Below are 25,284 nucleotides of genomic sequence, written 5' to 3'. Positions count from 1 at the left end.
AGTCAAGTTTTACTTGTATAGACAGAAAAAAGAGAAGTAATGTCTTTATGCAATGTGTTTTATTTGAAAGACAATTCCATCAATTTTGCCTTTTTTCTACTTTCTGTGACTGTTTTATACCACTGTAGGTTATTTTCCAGTGTTCTTAAAAAGCTTTAAAAATATCTTTAATTGAGGTGCGTGCATATGAAAACATTTGATATTAAAGAAACAGAAGTTAAAAAAATCAGTAAAAACAAAAAAACAAACAACAAACAAAAAAAACCTCAGTACATGCTAGATTTGTCCTTAATGCTGCATTATTGTTTGTAATGATTACTATTACAACCTTCTAATAAGGCAGCCTTTATAAAGGGTTTATGAGTATCATATACTAATACTTTATGGACAAGTTATTAACCTTTATCCTCCTCCAGCAGGACACTTGCTTGTCTTTTTAACTAGTTTATCAGCTACCCTCTCCCACGGACTGTTTGACTTTTGACCTTTATCTGTTGGATGGTGGTAAAAATCCTTCACATTTTAAACAGCAGTTTACTATTTTTGGCCATTGGTTTAATATGAAGTGGGAAAGCTTTATGACAACAGACTTCATGGCTTATTAGAAAGTGAAACACCCTTTATTAATTACACTATTATGATTTGACTTAATGACTCACCAGTGATGTTTCACAATCAAATGAATGGCTTGTAACTAATCTATAAAAGCATTAGTAAATTCTTTATTAACTTTTAATATTAGCCACAAGTTGTAAACACTTTATCAGGGGTGCCTAATAACTGAAAGTAGGTACAGATTTTTTTAATTGCAGGCATCCTCATGGTGACTTCAGAAGGCAATAATTATAATTTGTCAATGTCCATTGCACAAAATGACCATGGTCATTACTTGTGCTGCTGCTCAGATCTGGAGCTTGAAATCTGTCTCTGTGGCTCAATATATTGTCAATTACAGGCAGAAGTCAATCAGGGTGTCACAGGCTCTTGTGTTGCAAGACAGTCGTACTATTGATTTATTAAATGTCACCGATAAATTTAAGGCTCTTTAGCTTCCTGGTTAGCTTCTGAATTTGAAGCCACTATGTTCTGTCACATTCTGTCAAATGATACTGATGGTCTGGTTTTCTTCATGAGAAATTTGGCTTTTGCTGTGGCTCAGAGGTCCATTGTTCACATCAGCTGGTCCCTTGCTGCAGTGTAAGCAAACCTGCCCGCTGGTGGTACTGCTTCTCCTTGGCCTCTGTGATTTTTGCAGAGAGATCCACTGGCTTCTCGAAGAAGTTAACCAGCGACTGTTCAGTCAGCAGTGATGCCAGGATCTGAGCGTAACTGACCGTCCACTCCCTCTCTGCCATGGAACTCACGTCGCCTTCCCTACTGGCCTCAGACCCACTTCCTTCAGCAGTCATCTGTGAGGGTTGTGCTCCTTTCACCTCTTCTTGGCCTGTAACCTCTGACCCTGAGCTGTGTCCACGATGGCCTGCCTCGCCGATCTGCAGCACGAGACTGGTAACTGTAGCGATGGCCTGGAAAAGGTCGTTCTCTTCCGGGTCGCCATGGAACATGCTGTAGAGAGTTTTACAGAACTGGATGAACTCTCGCTGTGGAGGAAGAGATGAAAGGGGTTCATATGAGTGTTTCATCAAATTATATCACTTGGTTGTTTCAAAAACTAATCACTACAACAATCAAACAGATATGTGCTGAAACACTTGGACAAAAAATGATAAGTAGATTGAGAGAAATCTTACTCAAAACTTTTGATGTTTTAATCTTTAATCAAAATATCAAAAAAATTGTCGATTAAAAATTACACAAAAAAAAGTACTTTTTAAATATAACAATTTTCTGTTTTCTCTGTATGCAAATTGGAAATATTTGAGTGAATCAGTGAGACAGGCTCTCTCCAAAAGATCACCAATCTGTAACTGTAGCAGCAGTATGGGAATATTCAAATTCTATATGTAGTGGCTTTATGTAGATTCCAGCTTCTCAGAGAATGACAAAAATAGATACACAGAGACTCTAGAGGTGTGTATTGTATAATGCTAGTTTAGCATGTTTGCAGTACCTGGGTCATGAATGGCAGAGGCTTCTCCACATCCTTCTCCTTTTCTTTGGCCAGATCCTGCAGCATCTGCTTCAGCTGCTCCTGGTAATCTTTCACTTCACTTTCAACACCTGGAACAACAGTCGTGGCCAGATTTTCTTCAAACAACCCCAAAAAAGAAAAAAACAATTATTACCTCAGCCTAGGAAAACACATTATACATTGCTTGTCTTTTTCTGTTTGCATTAGTTGTAGCGTGTTGTGTTGAGCTACTAAATCAATAGCAATAGTGTGTTTGGACCAACCAGAGGGCAGATTAACATAGAGGGGTCTGTTGCTGGACAGCAGAGGGCTCTTTATCAGAGCAGGGTCATCTTCACTTTCTGTCAGAGCTGCAGACAAAAACACACAAAGTGGAATTAAGTAAATTGTTTAATTACAGCCCTGATTACAGCTTGAGACTTTAAGTGACTTTATTGTGTTAACAGAATGAACAACCTGGTGGGATGTGGAGCCGATAAAGCAGTCTTATTTTCTCATTTAGCTCTTCACAGTATAAAGTGTCTGAAAATTAGAAGACAAAGTTAGCTTCAAGTTCTTCTTTTACCCATTTTATACTCTGTTGATCATAGATGTGAGTCAGTAGTAATAAAATAACACTTTAGCGGCTTAAAATAAATAAAATAAAAAAATAAAATACAATATTCAGCAGTCTGTTATTTTTTAGTGTATTTTGATTGCTTCTTTTTGCCTTTCCCTTCCCTTTTGCCTACCCAGCCAGCCAGCAAACTCTCTAAAGGTGACCAGGTTGTCATGGTCCTGGTCCAGCAGGGTGAAGGTGCGGTTGGCCATGGTGTCAGTGTGCTGGTTTGAGCCACCAGGCCACGGTACCAGCAGCCCATACAGGCTCTTGAACTGGGGCCGGTCCAGCCGGTACTGCCGCTCCATGTAGGAGCGACCAGAGTCACTGTAATGCCATGCTGCCGCCTCTGCCGCTGCTGCTGAGCTACTGTCACCCCAGTACAGAGTTATGAAGTGCTCAGTCTGGAGGGTGGAACAGAAGAAATAAAGGAAAGAAAACCGCAGATGGACAGAAAGATGATTAGAATGATAAAATAGCTCAGTTTCCTTATAAACCTCGAGTCACACCTGATCATGTTGAAAGGTAGGGTATTGACTAATCAAAAGAGGGATATAGAGATACCTTGAAGAGGTCATAGACATCAGCCAAGTTCTCTGGAGGGATGGAAACATCTGGAGTCACCAATCTCAGCTGTACAGACACAAGCAGAAGGGAAAGATATTATGAATTGTTGAGAAAGTTGATTACAATGTAGACACAAAACATTTTACCCTGCTATGTCCTTAAATTGTCCTTTAAGAAGATTTAAAGACATTTTTATTGTCTGTTTGCTCACACTGTTTTCTTTGGTGGTATCTTCATGAGCCTGCAGCACTTGGATTCTGTGTCGACAGCGAAGCCTCTCAATCTGCCGCACTGTCAGGTCTCCAAATTTCTGACAGGAGAAAACATAAATAAAAGAATAATGTGAAATTGAAGGCAACAGCAAGCTTGTTATCCTCCATGGATTATGGGGATTGTGTTAAGGGTTAAAGGGTCGGAAATTTACCATAATTAGCCAGGCATGACGTCATGTCTTATACAATGACAGGAGTGCTTTTTACAAGAAAAAATTGCCATGAAATATGAAATACAGTACATGAATTTGCAAAAACAAATTAAAATTAAAGACCAATATCAGAGTCAATGGCATTATATCTGTGTGCCTCTGACCTCGTAGGACTCATTGATGAGGTTGGTGATGTTTGTGTGTCCAACAGTGGGAAGATCAGCGTTGCTGCTGCTGCCCTCCTCTGCAGCAGGTGGGGACGACGGAGGACGAGACGACTCTTCACTTCCAACCTGATCCAGAAAACTGCAAAGCAGAGGGTTGGCATTCTGTCCTTTCATATGCTTCAAACGTAACATTTTCAAACAAACATTCACTCCATTCATAAATCTTGAATGTGAATTAGAAATCAGGTTCTAAATGTGCAACAGCCTCCTCCTCTCTGATTGGAAATGCCTCTTACAACAACTTAAAAAGAGTGTCCTGCTCTGTTACCAAGAAATGAGGTAAGCTGTTGCTACACATGTTGGACTGAAGCAAAAGAGGCTAGCTCCTTGGTTTAACTCTCGAACCTCTGTACTAAAAGAAATAATACGTAAACTTGAAAGAATATGGTGTACCACCAAACTGGAGGAATCCCACTACAATGTATAAGAAGGCCCTCTGTAATGCCAGAGCTGCCTATTACTCATCATTAATAGAAGAAAATAAGAACAAGCCCAGGTTTCTTTTCAGCACTGTAGCCAGGCTGACAGAGAGTCACAGCTCTATTGATCTCCCTATAATTCTCAGTAGTGATGATTTCATGAGCTTCTTTAATAATAACATTTCAACTATTAGAGGCAAAATTTACCACCTGCTGCCCTCAACCAGCTTTGAGTTAAGTCAAAACACAGGACCCCTAGAAACAGCTGTAAAACCCAATCTAGACTGTTTCTCTCCCATCTACCTCCACCAACTAACCTCAACTATTTCTTCATCTAAACCCTCAACCTGTCTTTTAGACTCCGTCCCAACTAGGCTGCTTAAGGAAGCTTTACCCTTAATTAACAACTCTGTACTGGACTGGGCGGCTGTGGCTTAGGAGGTAGAGCAGTCGTCCACCAATCAGAAGGTCGGTGGTTCGATTCCCGGCTCTCCAGTCTGCATGCCGAAGTATCCTTGGCAGATACTGAACCCAAATTGCTCCGATGTGTGTTTCACATCGGTGTGTGAATGTGTGTGAATGTGTTAGAAAAGCACATTAATATATAGAATATGTGCTGTGTGAATGTGTGTGAATGGGTGAATGTGATCTGTAGTGTAAAGCGCTTTGAGTGGTTGAAAAGACTAGAAAAGCGCTATATAAGTACAGTCCATGGATACGATTAATCTGTCCTTACTAACAGGCTATGTGCTGCAATCCTATAAAGTAGCTGTAATCAAACCTCTTTTGAAAAAGCCTACTCTCACTCCAGATATATAATGGCTCCCAGTCAAATCCAGAATACAATTTTAAATCCTCCTCTTCATCTACAAAGCCCTTAATGGTAAGGCTTATAGTTCCCTACAATTCCTCTAAAGTACTGCAGAATGCTGGTTTGCTGGTGGTTCCTAGAGTTTCCAGGAGTACAATGGGAGGCAGAGCCTTCAGCTATCAGGCAGACACCCTCTGTACTTTTAAGAGTAGGCTTAAAACTTTCTTTTTTTGATAAAGCTTATAGTTAGGGTTGGCTCAGGCTTGAACCATCCCTTAGTTATGCGGCCATAGGCCTAGACTGCTGGGGGATTTTCCATGATGCACTGAGCCTCTCTCTCTCTCTCTCTCTCTCTCTCTCTCTATCTCTCCTCCTCTCTCTCTCTCCTCTCTCTCTCTCTCTCTCTCTCTCTCTCCTCTCTCTCTCTCTCTCTCTCTCTCTCTCTCTCTCAGCCCAACCGGTCAAGACAGATGCCCGCCCACCTAGAGTCTGGTTCTGCTTGAGGTTTCTGCCTCTTAAAAGCAAGTTTTTCCTTGCCACTGTCACCTAGCGCTTGCACATGGTGGGAACTTTTGGGTCTCTCTCTGTAATTATAATAATCTAAAGAGTACAGTCTAGACCTGCTCTATATGAAAAGTGCCTTGAGATAACTTCTGTTGTGATTTGGCACTATATAAATAAAACTGAATTTAATTAAATTGAACGTCACCTGTATATGATGCAAAAATGTAGGGATAAAAAACACTGATGGCAAAAAGACAGTGTTACAGCTATTCCTATATATTTGATACATTGTGCAAGGAAGCAGTACCCTGTGACTGACATTAATGCCTTCAATGTACCATTAATGCCTTCAATGAAAGATGTCACCACACAAGACCCTCTGCTATTAGTGGAATCAGTTTGACTCATATTTTTAAAATGCCCTTCATTGAGTTCAACTTAATATGCCTGGGACTTCCTGATAGAATGCTTAAGGTGCATATGACAGCATGGTTTAGATTCACTTTAGCAATGCAATCAATCAGTTTTTAAATGAAATTTGGAAAAACAAAATCAGATTTGCTCGCTATCTTTCCACATACACACAAATCTACCTTGTGAGAATCATAAGTGCCTGTCCATCATCTGTGCTGGTAGAGAGCTGAGCAGCGTTGGCCTCCAGCACAGCCAAACCCAGCTGGAAGATGGCTTTGATTCCATGGAAAAAGAAGCAGTCAACCACGCAGACGGCACTGTGGAAGGGTAGGACACTGAGGAAGAGGGTGAGGAACCAAGAAAGGGAGACGGAGGAGAGGGAGGAGAGATCTGGGACATGTTCAGCCAGCTCTGGCAAACGCTCCCTGATCAGCTCCTCAAACACAGACTGGTCCACTTGAGCTCCTGAGGGAAGAATGGAGTCAAGCATACTTTTTTCAGTGTTGTCCTGAAGGACAATTTTTCACAGAACAGAATTCTAACATGTTGTCCAAACACAAGCAGTCCCACAAGAAATTGATACAGACTGAATACAGTCTAAAACTGACAAAATTATTATTAAAATCAGGGATAAAAAAAAAAACAAGTAAATAATGACCAGAAATGTGATGCCAATGTACCGACAGTACTTGATTACTCTGCTATAATAGTATGAAGATAAGGGATATGTCTATATACTACTAACAAACCACTAATAACTACTTTTGAATTGGCTGTTTTTCACTGCCTTGACCACTAGATGTAGCAAAAGCCGGACATTCAATCTGAGTGCTGCTACTAAACCTAACGTTGCTGAACAGCTATTATCTCCTTATTAAAATCATTTTAATATTATCAACAAAAATCCCTGATAAACAAAAACAACAATGGTTTTATCTTACCAAGAGGTACTGACTGATTAACTACAGCATGATGCTTGCATGCTGCACCACAGAACTATACTTACTATACTTACTATACTATATACTATATACTACATACTAAACACTATATACAATATACTATATACTACATGTACTATGCTATTCAGAACTATACGAGATCCCTCACGTGACTGGTGACAGGTTTACTTAGTTTCCCAGAATCAAAACCAAACAAGTTGAAGCGGTTTTTAGTTTCTATGCTCCCCACCTGTGGAGAAAGTTTCCTGGAAACATGTGGTCTGCTGAAACTGTCGGCTCATTTAAATTATCACTTAAAGCACTATTGTTTGCAGAGGCTTTCCAATAAATTAAATGCTTAACATTATTTTTAAAAATCAAAAGCAATTTAGTTGCTAGCTTTTGATTCTGATTTGTCTTTGATCCATTTTTTTAAACATTAAAACAGAGCCATATTATACACTGTACATGCAGTACACACAAAGTTTATTAATATGTTCAATTCTTGCTATTTTTTCTTTCTTCTGAATTATGAGTGAGGAAATTGTTAATACTAAGAAAAGATTAAATAACTCCAGCCTTACCCTCAATGTGTCAAATTTATCCCCCATGTACAAATTCTAAGAACACACTGCAGTTTCAAAGATAAAAAGATGACCACAAACATCTGGACATAAAAGGGAAGAGGAAATTGTTTCTAATGTGTCTTGAATTTCATAAATATACACCTTCACAAACACAGAAAATAAGCCCTTTATTTCAGAGGCCAAAAATAAGCCTTTGGGTTGTTTGGTGTCCGAGGAGCAGCAGCAGGACAAAATGATCACAATGTTTAAAAAGAAGTCTGAAGGTAGTCAGCCACTAAAGGGTCCTACAAAGCATAAAATGACTTCTAAAAACATATGTGCTTTTAAACAAGAAATAGCTACTTGAAGTGCAGCTGGAACTATGAATAAAATAATAAAATAAAAATGCTTCTTTGCTCTCTTCTTTTTGATCCCTGACCTCTCACCTATGACTCTGCGGTTGAAGTAGTCCGGCAACATCCTCTCACAAACAGCCACCAGCAGCCAGAAGGCTTCTTCTTCTTTGGCATACAGCAGCAGCACAGACGCCAGGATGTTCATAGACTGGACCAAAAAGAGAGATTTAACAGACAGACACAAAAATCTGAGGCCGTTTAACAACAGCCGAGCAGATACACTGCTGTGACAAAGTTACATCTTAAACAAATGCATGTGGGTAGTGACAAATGATACACAAAGTGGAGGCTGTGTGCACCCTGGAGGACACTTTTACAGGATTAAATTACAATAAACTGGATAAATAAATTTGCATTTAAATGATGCTCTAAATAAATGAAAATAGAAATCACTTTACCAACCACATTTTCACAGTGTAGGTTTAAACAGTGTACAGTATTCTTACTTTCCAGCTGTTGTAAGTGCAGTGTTCTTTTTAGTACTCATGCAAACACTTCATTAAAAATATTACAAATATTTCACAAATATTATATGAAGTCTTTTTCAGTAGTGTTGTGTTAGTGTGTTGATAATAGAAAGCAATACTGCTGTAATATTTATACAGTGATACTATACTATACTTTACACTGATGTCACCATACTGTTCATATAATTTGGTTCTTACCTGACAGTATCCAATCTTTGGGTTGCGATGAGCGTAGGCAGTGAGGACACGCCTGAGAGCTGCGATGCCAGTGGGGTTTTGGAAAGCAGGATGGTCTGGGAGGGAGCGGTGAAGGTCCCGCTCGATCTCCTCTGTGGCGAGGTTGCTGTGGCCCATCGACTTCTGCACCAGGCTGGTGTAGTAGCCCTGATGAGACTCTAGTTCTGAGGATGCATCTGAACAGATCACAGGTAGATAGTGTAAATTAGCAGATGCTCTTTTCCACAGCAGAAAATGTCTTCCTTCCCATGAACAGCTCAAATGCCACATTTTCCATTTAGAAATCCTGTCAACAGAACTAGGATCCTGACATAAATAGTATAATGAGAATACTAGAATTCAGGTCACAAAAAGCATTGAATTATGGCCAGAAAAGTGTTTTTGCAGAACATGATGATGTCACAGTGAAGTTGACCTTTGACCTTTTGGATACAAATTTTTTATCACTTCATCATGGCCAAAATATGTGTCTATGAGGTCACAGTGACCTTGACGCTTTATATTATCTTGATCAGGAGAGTATGCGCTTACAGGGATGGGACTGATGTGAAGTCACAGTAACCTTTACCTTTGACCACCAAAATCTGTTGCGATTACTGAGGCATAACAAACATAAATAATCCGTTTCTGTGTCTCAGTGCTAAGAGGTTTTACTGCCAAACACGATGTCCTTTTTATTCCAGGTTCTGTCTCAGTTCCTCCACAGGTAGACTGTTCATCAGTTTCAGTTTTTGAGTGATGGCTGCCATTGTAGGACAGAGAAGTGAGACTGAGTAGAGGAAGTGACAGAAGACCAAAATAAAAGATGGCATAGTTTGGTTCTGACTGAAAAAATGCTATTGTAGGAGGCAGAACGAAGACTAAGTAACTCCCTCCCCCCACTCCCACAAACACACATGCACGCACACAAGCACACTCACACACATAAACACACTTGTACTGCTATCATTGTGAGGACGCATTAGGGATAATAGCTACTCTCTATCCGCTGGGGCCATGAGTACAGTACGGCCAGGATTTAAGTCTACGCTTCTTCTCTTTGGTCTTCACACCAAGCCAACATGTTCCACCTCAGGTACATTTGCGTATCAGTCATCAGTCAACAGCTTGCTGTCACCCCGGCCTAGTTATAATTATCACAATACATACAGCTCTTGGCATTGTTTTTACTGTTGCTTATCAGATAACTGTGATAACTAAGCTTTCTAATAAATTAACACCAGCATCAATGAGCAGGTAGCATTTAATCAGTCAAATCACCATTTTATACTTATGCCAAACTCATTTTATGTTCATACTCTATTCATACACACTCCACTGTTTACGCATCTCTAATATTTTGTTCCCCCCATTTATATAAACAAGGGTACACTAAACAATAGAAACACCACTAAGTATAATATATTACAAGTCCTCAAACTACAGCCTCAAAAATTACAATAAAGTTGAATCGAATGTTCTTGTGAGTTCTTGTGATGACTGTGATGTGATGACTGTAAAACAAATGTTACTATTGTCATTGTGATATAGATTTTTAACAATTATTGTGCCCAAAAGCCCTTTAATTTTAGTCACTTTTTGCCTTAATCTTTCAAGCTCTCTCTTACCAGAAAGTGTCATCCACAGCTCCCCTCGCAGTGACTCTGGTATCCCCATGGCGACAAGTCTCTGGATCTTCTCTGTGCGAAACATGTGGACACCGCGACCAAACTCTGAGAAATGATCCTCCCACAGCCGCTCCTTCACCTGCTCCATGCTCTGACATAAACACAAAGATTCACAGATAAACCTGCCAATACTCACTGGCAGGTGAGTATGGATATACTGAGTTTGACTTGAGCTCAAATTTCAGACTCCACTCACCTTGTTGCCATTTGTTCCTGGTTGGTTTTGGTGGAAGGCTGTCATCAGTGCCTCACTGTTGACGGTGTTGCGCAGAACCTGTTCCTCTATGTCTTCTTCATCAGAATACCCAGTGTCGTAGTAGAAGGTGTAGTAGGGTGTTGGGGACCTCTGAGGTAAAAAGTTCCATGCAGAAATGTTCTACATGTTAAAACTGAGAAGAACACCTAATTTATTTCAATGTTAAAAGTTTTACAGCTTACTTTAACTCAGTATTTTCCATGATCAGGTGAACATTCAGGCTCACATGTCATCTCATATAAAAAAGCCTTAATTTACAATTTTAGTGCATTCTATGAATATTGGTGCAATTAAACTGAACAAATCCAGTTGTGAAATGGTGTTCCTCTGGGGCAGACTGCTGGTTCATTTTTCACAGCCATGGGGCCAGAGAAAACAAAAAGCAAAAAAACTGCTTTAAAAATATCTTCATTAGCAGTGAATCTGTGTTAAAATTGTCAGAACTAAATAGCACCTACAGTACATACCTCTGTCAACATGATAGAAGATTTGCCTGTTCCAGATGTGGCAACAACATGACAACCTTAACAACACAAGGCTGGTGCTACTGTGTCTACTGAGATTGCTGATTTATTTGTTGGTGAGGGGTTAATTTGCTATCATGTGATATAGTTTATCAATCCCCTTTGAATGAGAGGCCCTCCCACTGTTAAGTTCCTTCTTTGCCAGTGTGTCAGAATCCTTTTCAAGAGCATGAGTAGAAGGAAAATTAAATCAATGAAATTTAAAAACCCAAACATCACTCGTACCATACTCCTCTTGCCGTCTTTCTTGCTGCGGAACATAGACTGCTTCCACTGCAGGGATCTGAGTCTGGAGTTCAGGCTCTCCACCAGCTCATCTCTGTCATGCAGCTCGATCAGCTGGAAAGCCTTCTTAGTCCGAATGCTCACTATGACAGGGTTAGGAAGCAGGCTTGTGTTCTCGGCTTTTTCTATGGATAACACCTGATGAGAAAAATTGAGGAAACAAGGCGTCAGATCACACAGTCCATGTTCCTTATACACAATACAGATAGGAAAGTAGGCTGATTCCCACTGCTTGTGTTTATGGTGATACCAAGTGGGAAACAAAATGAAAATTATGAATTTGACATCAAAGAAGGTCCTACAAATAAAATTAGGCAGGGTGTGCAATCTTTTCTAAGACATTAATGTAATGATAATAATGACAAGTGGGTCAAAACATACAATAAAAATATACTGCTGCAAAGATGCACTGTAGGTATAGCAAAGATCCCAAAGAGAATCTACTCTGATATCACTACAAAATTATATAGCTAAGCTCTACAGGAAATGTGTAGGAATACAAGAGACAATAGAGGTTAAAGAGAATCTGGAGGAGCAGAAGGGGAATTATTACTTATTCACAGTAACAGATTAGGTGGGAGGAAGTGATAATACTTTTCTAAAGACAATGCTTCAACAGAGAATAGCAGAAATCGAAGATTAAACTGCAGCAGTGGAGGGAGGAAAGTATGCATGACTCTGTACATTGTTCATGAACAGACCAGGCAGCTGGCTGCTAATCTCTTTGCTTTTCACAATGAACTCAACTAAACTAAAATAGCCCAACAATAATGCTAGAATAAAATGGACAATTTCAGATTTTCAGTTAAGAGCTTCAAATATACATATTTATACTTTCCCATTGAAATCATTTATCTATCTCTGTGTTTTTCTTATTATTTACTGAAATATTACATTATTTAAGGTTTGCTCACTGCCTGTCTTGCATTGCTGCAACAACTAACATCCTCTTCTGCACTATACTGTAATGTGCTAGTGTGTGAACATTATCAACGACATGAAACCAGTCCAGCGTGTTACTCTTTAACCCACAGCTGGCAGAATAAACACCGACTGTTCAACAACCTCACCTAAAAATACACAACTGTAAGAAGATACATGCTGCTCGAGACAAAGAGGCAGACTTGCAACTGTAAAGTCACTGGCTTCCCTTACTAACAGACTGCAAGATCAGACTAGATAAGGAGAAAGACTTCAGACGTCTGGCTGTCTTCCTCAACTTCTAATGTTAGGAAACAACCTGTTATATTTACCAGGTGTTTGCATTCAAGTGGCTGCCACTCACTACACCACATAAACTGCACCAATAAACCAATGCTTCTGGACTTTTGTTTCTCACTTCCTGCAAGCCTTTACACTTTTAATTGCTCAAGTCAACCTGGTTTATCGTGCATCGTGTGAAATGTCAAACCTGTGCAGGGACTTTCCAGGGGGTAATGTTAGAAATAGAAGTGGGTTAAGGTAAGGAAATATACAACAATGCCAATAATGCCTCATTAGACTCTTAATAGACCACCTCATTCCGTAACAATGTCCAGGTTCAGCCCACTAGCCCTCAGTCCCCCACTGGTTAGACCTTTAAGGTCTGAAATGGCTAATTGTATATGCACTGTTATCGTGGACCACTGAAGCTTAATGTTGGAGACAATACCTCTCAACACTAAACTCATTTAGGCAATAATGCAGGTACTTTACCTCTGAGAGGGGTATGAGCAGGGTGCAGTTGCCTTCCTCTCGGCTGGAGAAGCACAGGTAGCTGTCCGTAGTGTAGAGAGTCCCGGCTGTATGGCAGCGGGCATGTGGTGTCCACACCGAACAGGAGGCCACTTCATGGAGTCTTTCACCATGAGGGAGCCGAAACAGAGCCAGGACGTACTCTCTTAATGCCTGCTCCTCTAAGATCCTGGGGAGGAGATTTTGGGGTTATTAGGAATCAAAACAAATAGAACCAGAACATATTCCCATCATTGAGACTTAAGGTACTGTCAGACGAACAAATAGTATGGCATGAGCATATCAGCAGAGTAATAGTGAGAAGTGTCACATGTGAGGACTACATGTGATTAATTATATAGCTGGGTAGTATTTATAGTATTATATTTTCTATTTTTGAGTTATACTCCCAGAAAGAAATGTATGAGGCAATTCCTTCCCAACACTGAGAACTGAGGTCTTCAGTGTTATTGTAGTCTAAAATGCAACAAACAGCCACATTGTGCACACATGGATAAGATATGAGGGCAGATTTGAAGTGGGGGCTCTGTCTCCAGGCTGTCATGAGAGGCAGTGTACTGTCCTCCTTGACTAGAGGCCAATTCTGGTTTGAGCCTTGAGGAGATGAGTTCAGTTATAAACAGCAATGTTTTTGTTTTTCCATACTCTGTGACCTATATATATATAATATATATATATATATATATACACATATATACACACACACACACACACACACAGACACACACACACACATACACTACAATAAATAATGAAATAAAAGACACTGAGAAAAATCTCTATGATTGGAGGATCATAGAGATATATGGTAAGTCAAGTTGAAAAGGGTTTCTTCTTCCTTTCTTCAGTTTTCATCTCTTGACTAATACCTACTCATATCAACCCTATCTACTGTAAATATCAAAATACTTTTGCTCCTCGCAGGAGTGAAAATTTGATGATGTGGTCTCTGTCTTATTCACACATCTGCACTGTAGTTCAGGCAGTTTACTTTTAGCTCAGCTTCCTGTTTTGGTTTTGACGTTTTTATATAGACAGAAATAAGTAACCCTGTGTGTCACAGTGGCACTTGAGGAGGAACACTATGAATGAAAGTGGCATACAATATTGTTTGTGTATTCAAGGCAAATCAAGTTTGTTGCAAGGTGCTTTAAAGAAAACAATACATACTTTGCAAGTTACAGTGCATGTCAAAGCACCTAGTAAGACACAGTACATCAATATCAAACATGTGTGCACGTGTCTTATCTCAACTATCTGGTAAGGATTATAACAATGTCTTAAGTCTCAGACAACAGAAAAGAAACCTTTTTGAAATCTACAAGACATAAAGAGTTATGGTGATAGCCAAATTAGATTTGTTTTACTTGTCTTCTCTCTTGGTAGGGGAGATGCCCTTATGTCCAACTGTCCATAAAACTGGGGTTATAATTCAACATACCATGTCCTTCATTATCTTACAGAATGCTTCTTCAGAACTGCTTGTCAAATGGTCGAAAAAGCTTTGGAAACCCCCTCCCCCTACACCTTTCCAACATGAGATTAGCAGGAGCTGTGTCAGACCATTTCTGTAACTTTCCAAAACCAACACCCACTTCATGCTGTGAATGGCCAGCTGTGCAGAGGTAACAAAGGAGCCAGGTTTTGAAACTCTTTCTTTAGTTATCTTTGTTCACTCTTTTTCACATTCTTTCATCTGCAAATTAGACATGTATTTGGGAAGTCACCTGAAAAGTGAGCTGAAATGAGCTGAAACAAATGTGAGAAGTTAAACTAAGGCACCTTTGTGACAATGCTGTCAGTTCATACTGGTAACAGACACCAGAACCAGCACTGACCTCTTGTTAATGCGTGCTGGCTGCTGCAGGACTCTGTCCAGCTCCAAGCCTTCGCTGTCCAGCAGCCGCCTGAGGGCAATGTCAGCCAGCTGACCTATGACCCTAAACGCCTCATCCAGGTTCAGGAACATGGAGAATTCCCTCTGCCGCTGCCGTGTGTTGACCCGGATCGCCTCTGTCATGAGACCGGTGGAGACCCGCTCCAACCGTGTCACTTCTGCCCAGGGAATGACAAATTTCACTGGGAAAGAAAGAAGAGAATAAAATATTTAAGGTTCGGAAGACTGACTGCATATCACAATTACTACTAGACCCAAGAACCAATTTAAGGTCATTAGTTGTGTTTCCAAGAAGATAAAAAGGAAAACTTCTAAGACTATTTCATAAATGTAATGAATTTCCACCAGCTGAGCTGCAGTGAAGAAATGTCATTTAGTGCTGACAACCAAGGCTCTAGACAACAACCATTTAGTCACATTTTGAAGCAGTGATCATTGCAAATGTTCCCTTTCTTCACTTATCTACCTGCTTCCATCAACCATTGAATAGTTGATCACAGGGATGGAGACACAATAGTGGCATGTGTACATGCTGGCGTGACCTAAATGGGCTACAGGCTCACTCGCTTGGTAGGGTTATAAGGAGAACAAACAATCTTTTTCAGATGAAGGCTAACCTGTGAAGAGCAGTGACTCAATATCTGCACAACAGTAGTTATGTTAAAGATCAGCAACACAAAAATTTGCAGACTTCTGCGTTAATGTTTCTTTAAAGACTAATTTGCTTGGAGACCGTGTCGTAGCCTAGCTGTGCATTCCCCTTCAAAAAGTCAACAAACAGTGTTAGTTAATTTGTTACTTTTCTACAGCCAAACCAAGTTTAGTATCAAGCTAAGTCCATTGTAGCTGTTGTCACATTAACAACTCCCTTACTGGCTCTACATTTGTTCCTTTTTTGAAAATTGGAGCCCTCACTTTGATGTACAGACCTTCCTTCCCCAGCAGGAAGGAGTAGAAGGCCATATGGTTGATGCTGAGGTAAAGGAAGCCCTGACGAGGCACCCGGCCCTTCCAGCAGCAGCAGGAATAGTATGTCACCAATTTCTCTGATGATGGAAGGCCAAAGTGCAGCTCAAACTTTAGCAGTGCCTCCCTGAACTTCTCCGGGTCCTCCTCCTGGGCAGCCTGTCGGCCCCGAACCTCCTCTGCGATGAGGCCCTACAAAGGAAGGAGCTTCCATTCATTACTTTAAAGCACTTTACAAGGATTTGCAAAATGGCATCAGAATTTAGGTTGTCATCATCACCATATAATCTACAGTGACACAGATGTTTTACTTTAATCCAACACACAATCCACTGCACTGGCAGGTTTCACACCTTGACTTTTCCTTTGACAAAGCTTGCAACATCCTCCTTGTTCTCAAACACAGACAGAGAGTGAAGCAGGTTGTGGACCAGCCAGTCCCAGTGCTTGTTCACCTCCTCTATGGCAGCTCCTGATGGACACAAAGATAAAACAAAAAGCTTTAACCAATCTAATGAATCAACAGAAAAACACTGACAGGTTTCCAGGCAAACCAACACTGCAGAAAAAAGAAAAAAAACACGCTGACAAAAACACCATCCGAATTCTGAGATGAACTAATAGATCAAAAGAGCTGAGAAGACAGACAGAAGGAGAGTGGAGTCTTGGATGAAGGAGACTTGATAGTTCAGCTCAAGCTCACCGCTGGCAATTACCCAGCTGATCTGGGAGCCAGGAACCTGGAGGAGGATGCGGAAGGGTGTGACCCTGGCATTTGAATCCAGTACCGTGTCCAATGCTCCCACTAGGAGACCTGCAGAGACAACAGAACACAAGAGAGTCAGATTGAGGGTTGAAATTATGTGAAGATATCCCAGAGATAGAACTCAGGCATCAGTAATATTTTTAATAGTGTCAAAATTCACTCTCAAGTAAATCATCCACTATTTTGTGCATTTGCTGTTTTGTAGTGCGGTCTGAATTCTGTACTGAGAACTATTATAACCTAACCTTGGCATAGTGAACTCAAATTAGCCAACAATACAAAATAAAAACCATGTCAACTATTGCAATGTGTCACTGCAATGGAAACTTTTCTGTCAACATACAGAACATATTTGCTTTACTCAAAGGCTTAAACACAATATAGAGCCATAGAGAGCACTGACACACAGGCAGCACTGCAGAGAGGAGGAAACAAACCATATCAACATATCAGTTTAGATTTCATTTAAAAACAGGAGGACCTCAGTATGTAATCAGGCATGTAATAAACTTCTGTCTCTTCAGTGGACAACTAAAACAGTCAATCAGTTCAGTTTTAATACCAAAATCCAGCTGGAATTCTGTCTAGAGGAAACTCAGTGGTGATCTCTACAGTTGCAATCAACACCACAGATGTTCCAAAGAATAAAATTGAACCCCAAAAACCAATAATGTTGAATGAATTCATGCATTTCAATCATTAACCAAGCAGTAACAGACCAAGAACACACAGATCTCTATTCTCAGTCTGTCTCAAAAGGCTGTTGTCATCACGTTTCATCTTTGTAAATCATAGCTAATCTGCATCAAGTTTTTCCAAATAACAACTCTGTTGGCGGTGCTTTAGATCTATATTTCCTCTGTGAAAAAACACCAATCAAGGTGGTCAATATTCTCTCTCAATATTCTCTCTCTCTATTAATAAAAATGGAGAGGTTTCAATTTTCAAGTCCACCATTAAACTTTGACTCTCTCAGCTAATTTTACACCTTCACTTTTATGACAAAATTTTACAAGGTTAGCAAAAAAACTATTATGTTTAACCACCATCAAAGCCTCCTGACACCCCCTGCATTTTAAAATCTGCTACAGGATAACAGTTTTGAATATTTTACACTATTCAAGAATTACCATCAGCATCCATGTTGTGCACGGTTTTGTTTTGAATGAAATAACAAGTAGAATGCAGGGCAATGTGGTAGCATGTGACTGGATGTGGCAGTTTTTTTTTTGTTTTTTTTTTGGTTGCTTGTATTTTTTCCAGGGACAGCTAACTATTATCATATACAATCTTTGAGCTCACTAAGGCACCCATAAAATAATGAATGATAATCATGAGAAGTTATGTATGAAGCTGTAATGCAACCATTAGAAATCTCCTCTGGAAGTCAACCATTGGCTGATTTGGTATTTGAGTGCAGCCATTTTGGTTAGGCGTAACTGTGGTCCTTATTTTACAACACTAACAACTCACTGCAGTCAGCACTTGAGAATCACACAAAGACTTTGTTCAAAGTTACATTTAGCTCCTTTATACAAAGATCCTCAGTCTACATTTTCACTTTAACTAATAAGTCAAGCTTTAGGACTATACTTTAGACAGTTTCTTAGATGTTTTAAATGTACAAGCCCAGACAAAAATTGGGACTGGTAAATGTGAGGTTTTTCACCTATCTACACTTCAACTGATAAAGCATTTTGACCTTCTAGGGCAGGAGCATTATCAGTCAAATCAACCCAACGTACCACAGCTCCAAATACAACTCTACATTTCAAAGTTATGACTGAACAAAATGAGGGCAGCCAGATCTCTATCTATGTGTTAAGCAGCTGGCCTGGTGCACACACAAATAGAAATATACACCTATACCAAGTGAGACATGAAGAGAAAAGGACAAGGAATCAGTATAAGTTCTCTCCTATACTGGAGGTTAAGTATATGATTTTACTCAACAGCTTAAGTGTTGTCAGCCTATTAAGCCTACAATGAAACTGCTTTTAGCTGCCAAAAAGACCTACTAACCCTGAAAGATACTTTCATAGTGTTGTGAGAGTCAAAATACTGTTTAAGTCTTTTCCATCTTTGGAAAGTATCCTTTTTATAAATCTTGTATCACAAAAATGCAGGTTATGACAAACACTGAATATCAGTAAAATATATTATCAGTCACAAGCTAAACCCATACCAGTGCAACCTAAGCAGGTGGAGAAGTGTACAGATAAAGTCTCCTCTAGCAGACAGCTCTGGCTTTCAGCCAAGTGTAAACCACATCTTAAGAGTCAAAGTCAACCTGCCTGAAGCTGCAAACCCGGCAGCCTGGCAACACAAAACCATCCGTCTGTCACCACAAAGCCCAGAGGGGTTTACACTGGTAAACTTTCCAGAAGTGAAGGAAAGGGAGAAGGGAGTCAATATAAATCATCACCTTTCTTTCTCTGTTCATGGTCACATTGTGGGGGAATACTGTTGTGGAGACATAAAAGCTAAGCAAAGCAGAGTTCTGCCTTAACATCTCCAAGATTCCAATGTTTTTTTGCTCTTGAATGCAACAAGATTAATTGTCGTTTTCTTATGTCAGAGGATTAAATTAAGGCTACCTGGTCAAATACTAGACATAAAAGATAAGAAAATGTTACTTTGAGTGTGCATCCATTTTATATAGAAAAATATTTGATTAGAAATAAAAAGACAAAGACTGGTATGAAGGGAATGATCAGCTGCAGATGTTAAGTTGCCCCACCCCTCTTAGAAATCCAGCTAAAAGTATGTCATCACTGGTGTGATAGTGCTGTTTCCTCCACCTGTGTGGCAGGAATGCCAAAGCAAAGGTCATTTAATTAGTTAATTTTAAATGACATGACAACAGGACTTGACCCTTCACCCCTCTTGCTATGGGAACAGCGGGAACAAACATATACACAGAGTAAACCCCGGCCAGGAAGTTCCTACTATTCTATTTTACGAGATGAGATCTGGCCGGGTGTAACCACAAGGAAGGAGAAAGAGTGTAAAGGAAGACACTGTATGAGTTGTTTGCTTGGTTTAATGATATGAAAGGTCACTCATCACAGAAATTTACTGTACAGTCAACCACCAGTGTGTCAGTAAATCCTGTTGTACAGATACAGAATGCAGAGAGGAAGCGAGAGAGAGGAAACAGCAAACAGGGTGAGCTGTAATTCAGCAGTAGGAAGCAGTCAGATGGACTACAGCAGCAAAAAGCATGTGGTCAAAAATTTGTACAATAATATAATACAGTGACAGAACTTGCAGGGTGAAAACTGAAATCATGACATGGCAGCAGAAGCATTTTCACCACCTTCAGCATTTAATACAACACAATCCCCAAAAATGGGCAAAACCTGTAATTCTCTGACAGGAAAGTGCAGTGACAAAGTGTAAATTAAACTGACTTTTTGGAGATTTCTGCATACAAGAAAAATCATCCAAAAAGTCCAAAAAAAGACAGGTAAATGTAAACTTCAGGACATCTACAGTTCTTGTAATATCCATTAAAGAACAGAATTATAATTGAAAAGAACTATTTTAGATTTACAATTTATTGATCTTAACCAAGTTAATTAACCATCATAATAAACCATCATTAACCGTCAACATGTTAGAGAGAATGATAATCATGACCTATAACTTACTCTCAGAGATTAGTTTTCCATAGATTGACTTATCAGTTAATTAACTCTTTGTTTTAGCTCCAATGTGAAACTGTAATGTAACAAGTCAAAGTAAAATCGTTTTATTGTTTGCTACAATCCTACATGGTGGCTCTATATTGACAGGTAATCTGAATATTTATTCAATTTTAAGCCACTCCATAAATCTTAAAGCCCCAAATGCTAACACAAACACACTAATCCCAGCATGGATTAAACAGTAACAATAACTGCCATGGTGCAACTTTACATCACAGATTTGACATAAAGCGCAAGGTCACATCAAGTCTAAATGTACAAAAGACAGATTTAAAGCTGTGATGTTCAAAAGCCTCAGAGCAAAACATATCCAACACTTTACGGGGAACAAAAATATTAGAAAGAAAAAATCAAGGAGCACCAACATAAATAAAATCAGAGTGAAGACTTATAGGCCTTCCTCAAAACAGACATTTTGACTTGTCACAGTAGTATTAACTATGGATTCAGTTTATTCAAGTGTACCAGTAAGACATGACACCATGTACAACACAGGACACTGAAGGTAGCTTTTTAAAAAAACAGCTACACATGTGCGGTTTTCTACTGTTGCACAGTGGAAAAAGCAAAACACCTGTTATGGAAAAGTTAAGTGCAGTTAATTAAAACAAAATTAAATAATTTGTCAGGTTTGCTCAGCTTGTTGGTGATGAAATCCTCTAGTATTCTCTCAGTCTCTGCTGTTAAAACTGTCAATACTATGACAAGAGTTGTTAGACTGCTGATCCTTGAACATGGCTTTCTTTCTTTCTTTCTTTCTGCACATCTCAAGTAGATTAGGTAGTGCCAGAAACCCCCACTTAACTTCTTGGTTCTGAGACCTGTGAGCAACACTTTTCTTTATAGGAAGTGAGAACATTTTGCCATGACACAAAGGACTGTTGCAAACTTTTACAGAAACTAATGAGTTTTCGTTCTCTGGTCTGGTCACAAAGTCTTAACCCATAGTTCAGAGCTGGAGCCTGAAACTGGTTCAGGGCCTCAGGTTAAGGTCAGATTAACAGTTGCCATAGTATGAAAAACAGACTGTTGCAAACAATGCAAATGGAATAGACGAATTCCTGTGAACCCTGTGATTAAAAAAATCTGGTTACCTCTTTAATCCTTCTCTGTGGCATACCCCCTCGGACACACCCCCTTGGACTCACCCCCTTGTTTACCTGTCTTTAGCCTGTCATGCGTTGCCATTTTTGTAGTTTACCTGTTATTCTAACAACTGACTTTCACTGGCTTCTAGAATTTGATCACTGTTTACTTGTGGCTCTGCCTATAGGCTACTGGCTGTGTGGCCTCTCCCTTGCTTGTTATTTTTAATGTGTTATTGTTGTTTTTGTTTACCTGTGATCCTGCCTGTCGACTCTCCGTGACCTCTCCTCCTCTGCAGGAGAAAGAAGTCGTTGCTCCTCTCGGTCACCCAAAGCTTCAAAGCGTTTTTCAGGAGAACTTCCTCCGGGTTCAGCCACATTTCGTCCAGCAGGGAGGGACCGGAGGAAGCCCTACGCCGTCTCGGTCTCTGCAGCGGCGGTATACAAAGTTTTCTCTGCCTGTCCTCCGGCTCGGGAGCGGCCTGGTCGATCCTACTGTGGGGGGTTTTCGGGTTTATCCATGACTATCCTGCGCTTCCGACAGCTGCAGGTTTCACAGACTTCCTAGCCTCACGTCTGCTCCCCCACGCCCGATTTACAGCAGCTGTACACACCAGACAAAGATCGTCTATTTGAGACGATGGCTCACTCTTTAACGTGCACAAAAAGCTAACAGTAACCTCACAGTAATTGTCTGGCAAACATAAATGAAATAAATACTATGTTCAATCTTCTTCCTCAACAGATTGTCAGGAATCTTCTATTTGGCAGTTTGATGATCTCAACTTTTCTTTTTTTATAATATAAGAAAGAGATTACAAATTGCATCAAACCCATAAACCCCATTAATTTTCACAATGGGTAAAGAAGACAAATAGGTAGCAAGACAAAAGCCCCAAACTGCCCACAGCTCATTATGGTGCATTTATCTGAGAGAAAATAAAATTTCTGGAATGCTTACACTTGAAGCAAATTTATTTCTGAATTTAAAGCCCTTGTATGAGATTCTAGCCTTGATGCCCCCCAGTGGTGTTATTAAAAAAGACACTTCCTCAGATTTGACCCAAGAGATAATGCAACAAATTAACTGAATTGTCATTGGGACTGTCAAATTTTTCTACAATATAAAAAATAACAACGATCTGAAAGATGCAACACTCATATAAAATGTTTAAAAAAATAGGGGATGTACAGTAGTAATTATTTGTTATTTAAAAAGAAGATTTTCAGCACAGCTCGTTTGTGTTGTTTTGATCTTCAATGTGTTATTATTAAAATGCTTCTTTTTTTGAGAGAGAGGGAGAGGGAGAGAGAGAGGAGAGAGAGAGAGAGAGAGAGAGAGAGAGAGAGAGAGAGAGAGAGCGTTTGTATGGTAATTGCTAAAGAACTACAACAATTACAGCATCGGCAAATTAATTACGTTTCTGGTTCCTACAAAACAGGGACAAAGTGAGAGCTCTTCGTTTTATTTTCTCGTCTTCCGCATTTCACCAACTTTCCCTTCCGCCAGTTCCGGCATAGCGCCACTAGCCCTCCAGTGATTGGCTGTTGAGCTAACACAGTGTGTGTGTCCAATATGATCATTATCACACGAAGGTTTTTTGTAATTCAGTCCATTCATTAACTTGAAAAGTACAAAGACAAAATGTTCAGATTTTCCAGCCATTTAATTCAATTTCTCGTTCAAATGGCGAATTAAGAGCATATAAAAATTGCGTACATTTTACATTTTAAGTTGATGTGTAACATTCACATTGATTTATAATAAGCGCAGAATATTATTTTTTTATTAGAAAAAACTGCCTCTTGGGTCAAACCAGATGACCCAAAAGGGAGAATTGCAAATAATAATACAGCAAAGGAGACACACCACAGCTGATGGTAAGTTCTAATATTCCATAGACCAAAATAGACCAATGTGTGATTTCCTGACAAAAATCTATATATTTCTTTAAATTTCTATCTCGTAAAGAATTATGTTCACATTTTTCAAATCTGTCTTAAAACAATTATGCCCAGATCAACACTAAAACAGGTTTTGCTGGCTGTTATCATCCCTTATTTGCATACTTGGCCTAGAAGGATCCATTTTCAGATCAGTGTATGTGATGGGTGACAAAATCTACCAACTTCTTTGTATTACTCTCCTTTCTTTATAGCTCAGCAAGACTGTCCAGGGAAACACAAAGGCTGAAGTTTGTACTAAAAAGACTATAACTTTGGAAGATATCTACTTGATTTGTTTAACTCAGACTGGTGAAACCATATGTTGACTTCAGATAAACTGTGCAATGTATTTTTACACAGGGGGGACTCTGGATTTTGTCTTTAATACCTTACATTGAACATGCATTAGAATAGCATGTTGATAGCCAGTATAAACAGGAGGAATGATGGCGAAACATGTTGTAGTCTTCATAAGGGTGCCTGACTACTGTTTTAAGACAGGGTTATGAAACTGTGAACCAATCCTTTAGAGAAACAAAAGCCAACAAATGAAATCAGTGTTTTCTGATGTTGTCTGGTACTTTATTTGTCAGTCTTTCAAAAGTAAAATATGATTTAAAAATAAACATTAAAACATAGAATAATAAAATATATTGTACTGTTACAAGAGGGCCAATCTTACACAAATTAAAAGGAATCCCTTACTGTACCGGCACAGCTTCTATTTGTTTTTTTGTTTGTTTTGTTTTGTTTTTTTTCAAAGCCCCATCAGTGTGTCTCGTATCACCTGTGTTATCAGAGAATAAATCATCACCATGGCATGAGCCAGTAGTTTGCATGCCAGTAGTTTGCATGATTGGATTAACCCATCAGGGGACCTTAGGCCAAACATTTGCTATACTGCCCCTGTGGACCCACCTCCATGCACACTGCCGACCTCTGTCTACTGTGAATTCTGTTGTCTCCAAGTTCCTGTGAAGTAAACTACATGTCAGGCTACACAGTACAGCTTCATTAGTTTACCAAGAAGCTAACCATCATTACTCCTGCTGAAATAACCCTATTTGGCCCAAGCTCCCAAATTTGCTGTGTGCCATTTATGTTACAATCATTTGGGAATGTGGGCCATGTGCACTCAGGGTAAACTAAAATAATAAAGTTCTTTACACAAATAGTCCCCTATAAGACACCATTGATACTGATCACTGATACTGTTCTTACCATAATAAATTGAGATCTAATGAAATGGGGCTTTTGGCATGCTAGTAATCAATATGTAAATAAAAAAATATAAGAGGAGTACAAACAAAAAGAGGAATTAAAAGAAGTAAAACTAGTAGGAAATTAGGTAATTAGGTAAAAACACCTTATTACGCTGTGTGTATGAAGACAACCCTGTTAATCCTTATTTTACATAACTGCTATATGTGTCTGTGTCTGATGTGTCATTAACTTTTATTTTATATGAGTTGTTGATACTGTTACTCCTCCGGATTAAGTTGAATTTACGTGATTTATTTTATTTTACGGCATAGTCATAATACAGCTGTGGTTGAGGTTACGTTAAGTTTCCAAGAAATCTATGTAGTGTCCCCAAAAGTGACCGAGATCGACGTGTGTGTGTGTGTGTGTGTGTGTGTGTGTACAGCACCTGTTTGGTTGCAGCCACAAATGGAATGCTGCGTTCTCACTCCTTATTTGGTCATATTGAGCCCCAAGAGGAAGTTGGTGTCACTTTTATTATTGTCCCACCCATTAAGCATG

The 25,284-nt window shown here is 39.5% G+C and overlaps 1 protein-coding gene across 2 annotated transcripts; it reads right to left on the bottom strand.

Annotated features, from left to right (window-relative positions):
- Positions 1-40: 40 nt before the first annotated feature.
- Positions 41-22,184, bottom strand: LOC108897090 (TBC1 domain family member 8). Of its 2 annotated transcripts, none has more exons than XM_018696514.2 (20): positions 21,827-22,184; positions 16,716-16,826; positions 16,366-16,484; positions 15,976-16,204; positions 14,988-15,228; positions 13,111-13,318; positions 11,356-11,553; positions 10,547-10,696; positions 10,291-10,441; positions 8,645-8,859; positions 8,010-8,127; positions 6,236-6,521; positions 3,846-3,987; positions 3,469-3,567; positions 3,255-3,323; positions 2,824-3,094; positions 2,549-2,614; positions 2,356-2,442; positions 2,072-2,208; positions 41-1,601 (listed from the first exon to the last, which is right to left on the bottom strand). In XM_018696514.2, exons 1-20 carry the CDS (start codon positions 21,951-21,953, stop codon positions 1,176-1,178), a joined length of 3,450 nt encoding a protein of 1,149 aa, XP_018552030.1. In that variant the 5' UTR covers positions 21,954-22,184; the 3' UTR covers positions 41-1,175. The 2 variants fall into 2 exon arrangements, with proteins under 2 accessions (XP_018552030.1, XP_050925668.1); XM_051069711.1 differs by having other exon boundaries at positions 2,072-2,181.
- Positions 22,185-25,284: the final 3,100 nt, after the last annotated feature.

Source organism: Lates calcarifer, linkage group LG1 (assembly GCF_001640805.2).
Source record: "Lates calcarifer isolate ASB-BC8 linkage group LG1, TLL_Latcal_v3, whole genome shotgun sequence".
Classification (NCBI taxonomy): domain Eukaryota; kingdom Metazoa; phylum Chordata; class Actinopteri; family Centropomidae; genus Lates; species Lates calcarifer.
The sequence above is the reverse complement of the archived record's forward strand: the minus strand, read 5'-3'. Positions and strand labels throughout refer to the sequence as shown.

What these genes read in the sequence shown, in the direction of transcription:
- LOC108897090 (XM_018696514.2), bottom strand. Translation starts at nt 21,953, where the DNA reads ATGTGGCTGAACCCGGAGGAAGTTCTCCTGAAAAACGCTTTGAAGCTT. An exon ending in CAGGAACAAATGGCAACAAG is followed by an intron (nt 10,442 to 10,546) that starts GTGAGTGGAGTC and finishes TGTTTATGTCAG; the next exon opens with AGCATGGAGCAGGTGAAGGA. An exon ending in CAAAGATTGGATACTGTCAG is followed by an intron (nt 8,128 to 8,644) that starts GTAAGAACCAAA and finishes TTTTTGGTCCAG; the next exon opens with TCTATGAACATCCTGGCGTC.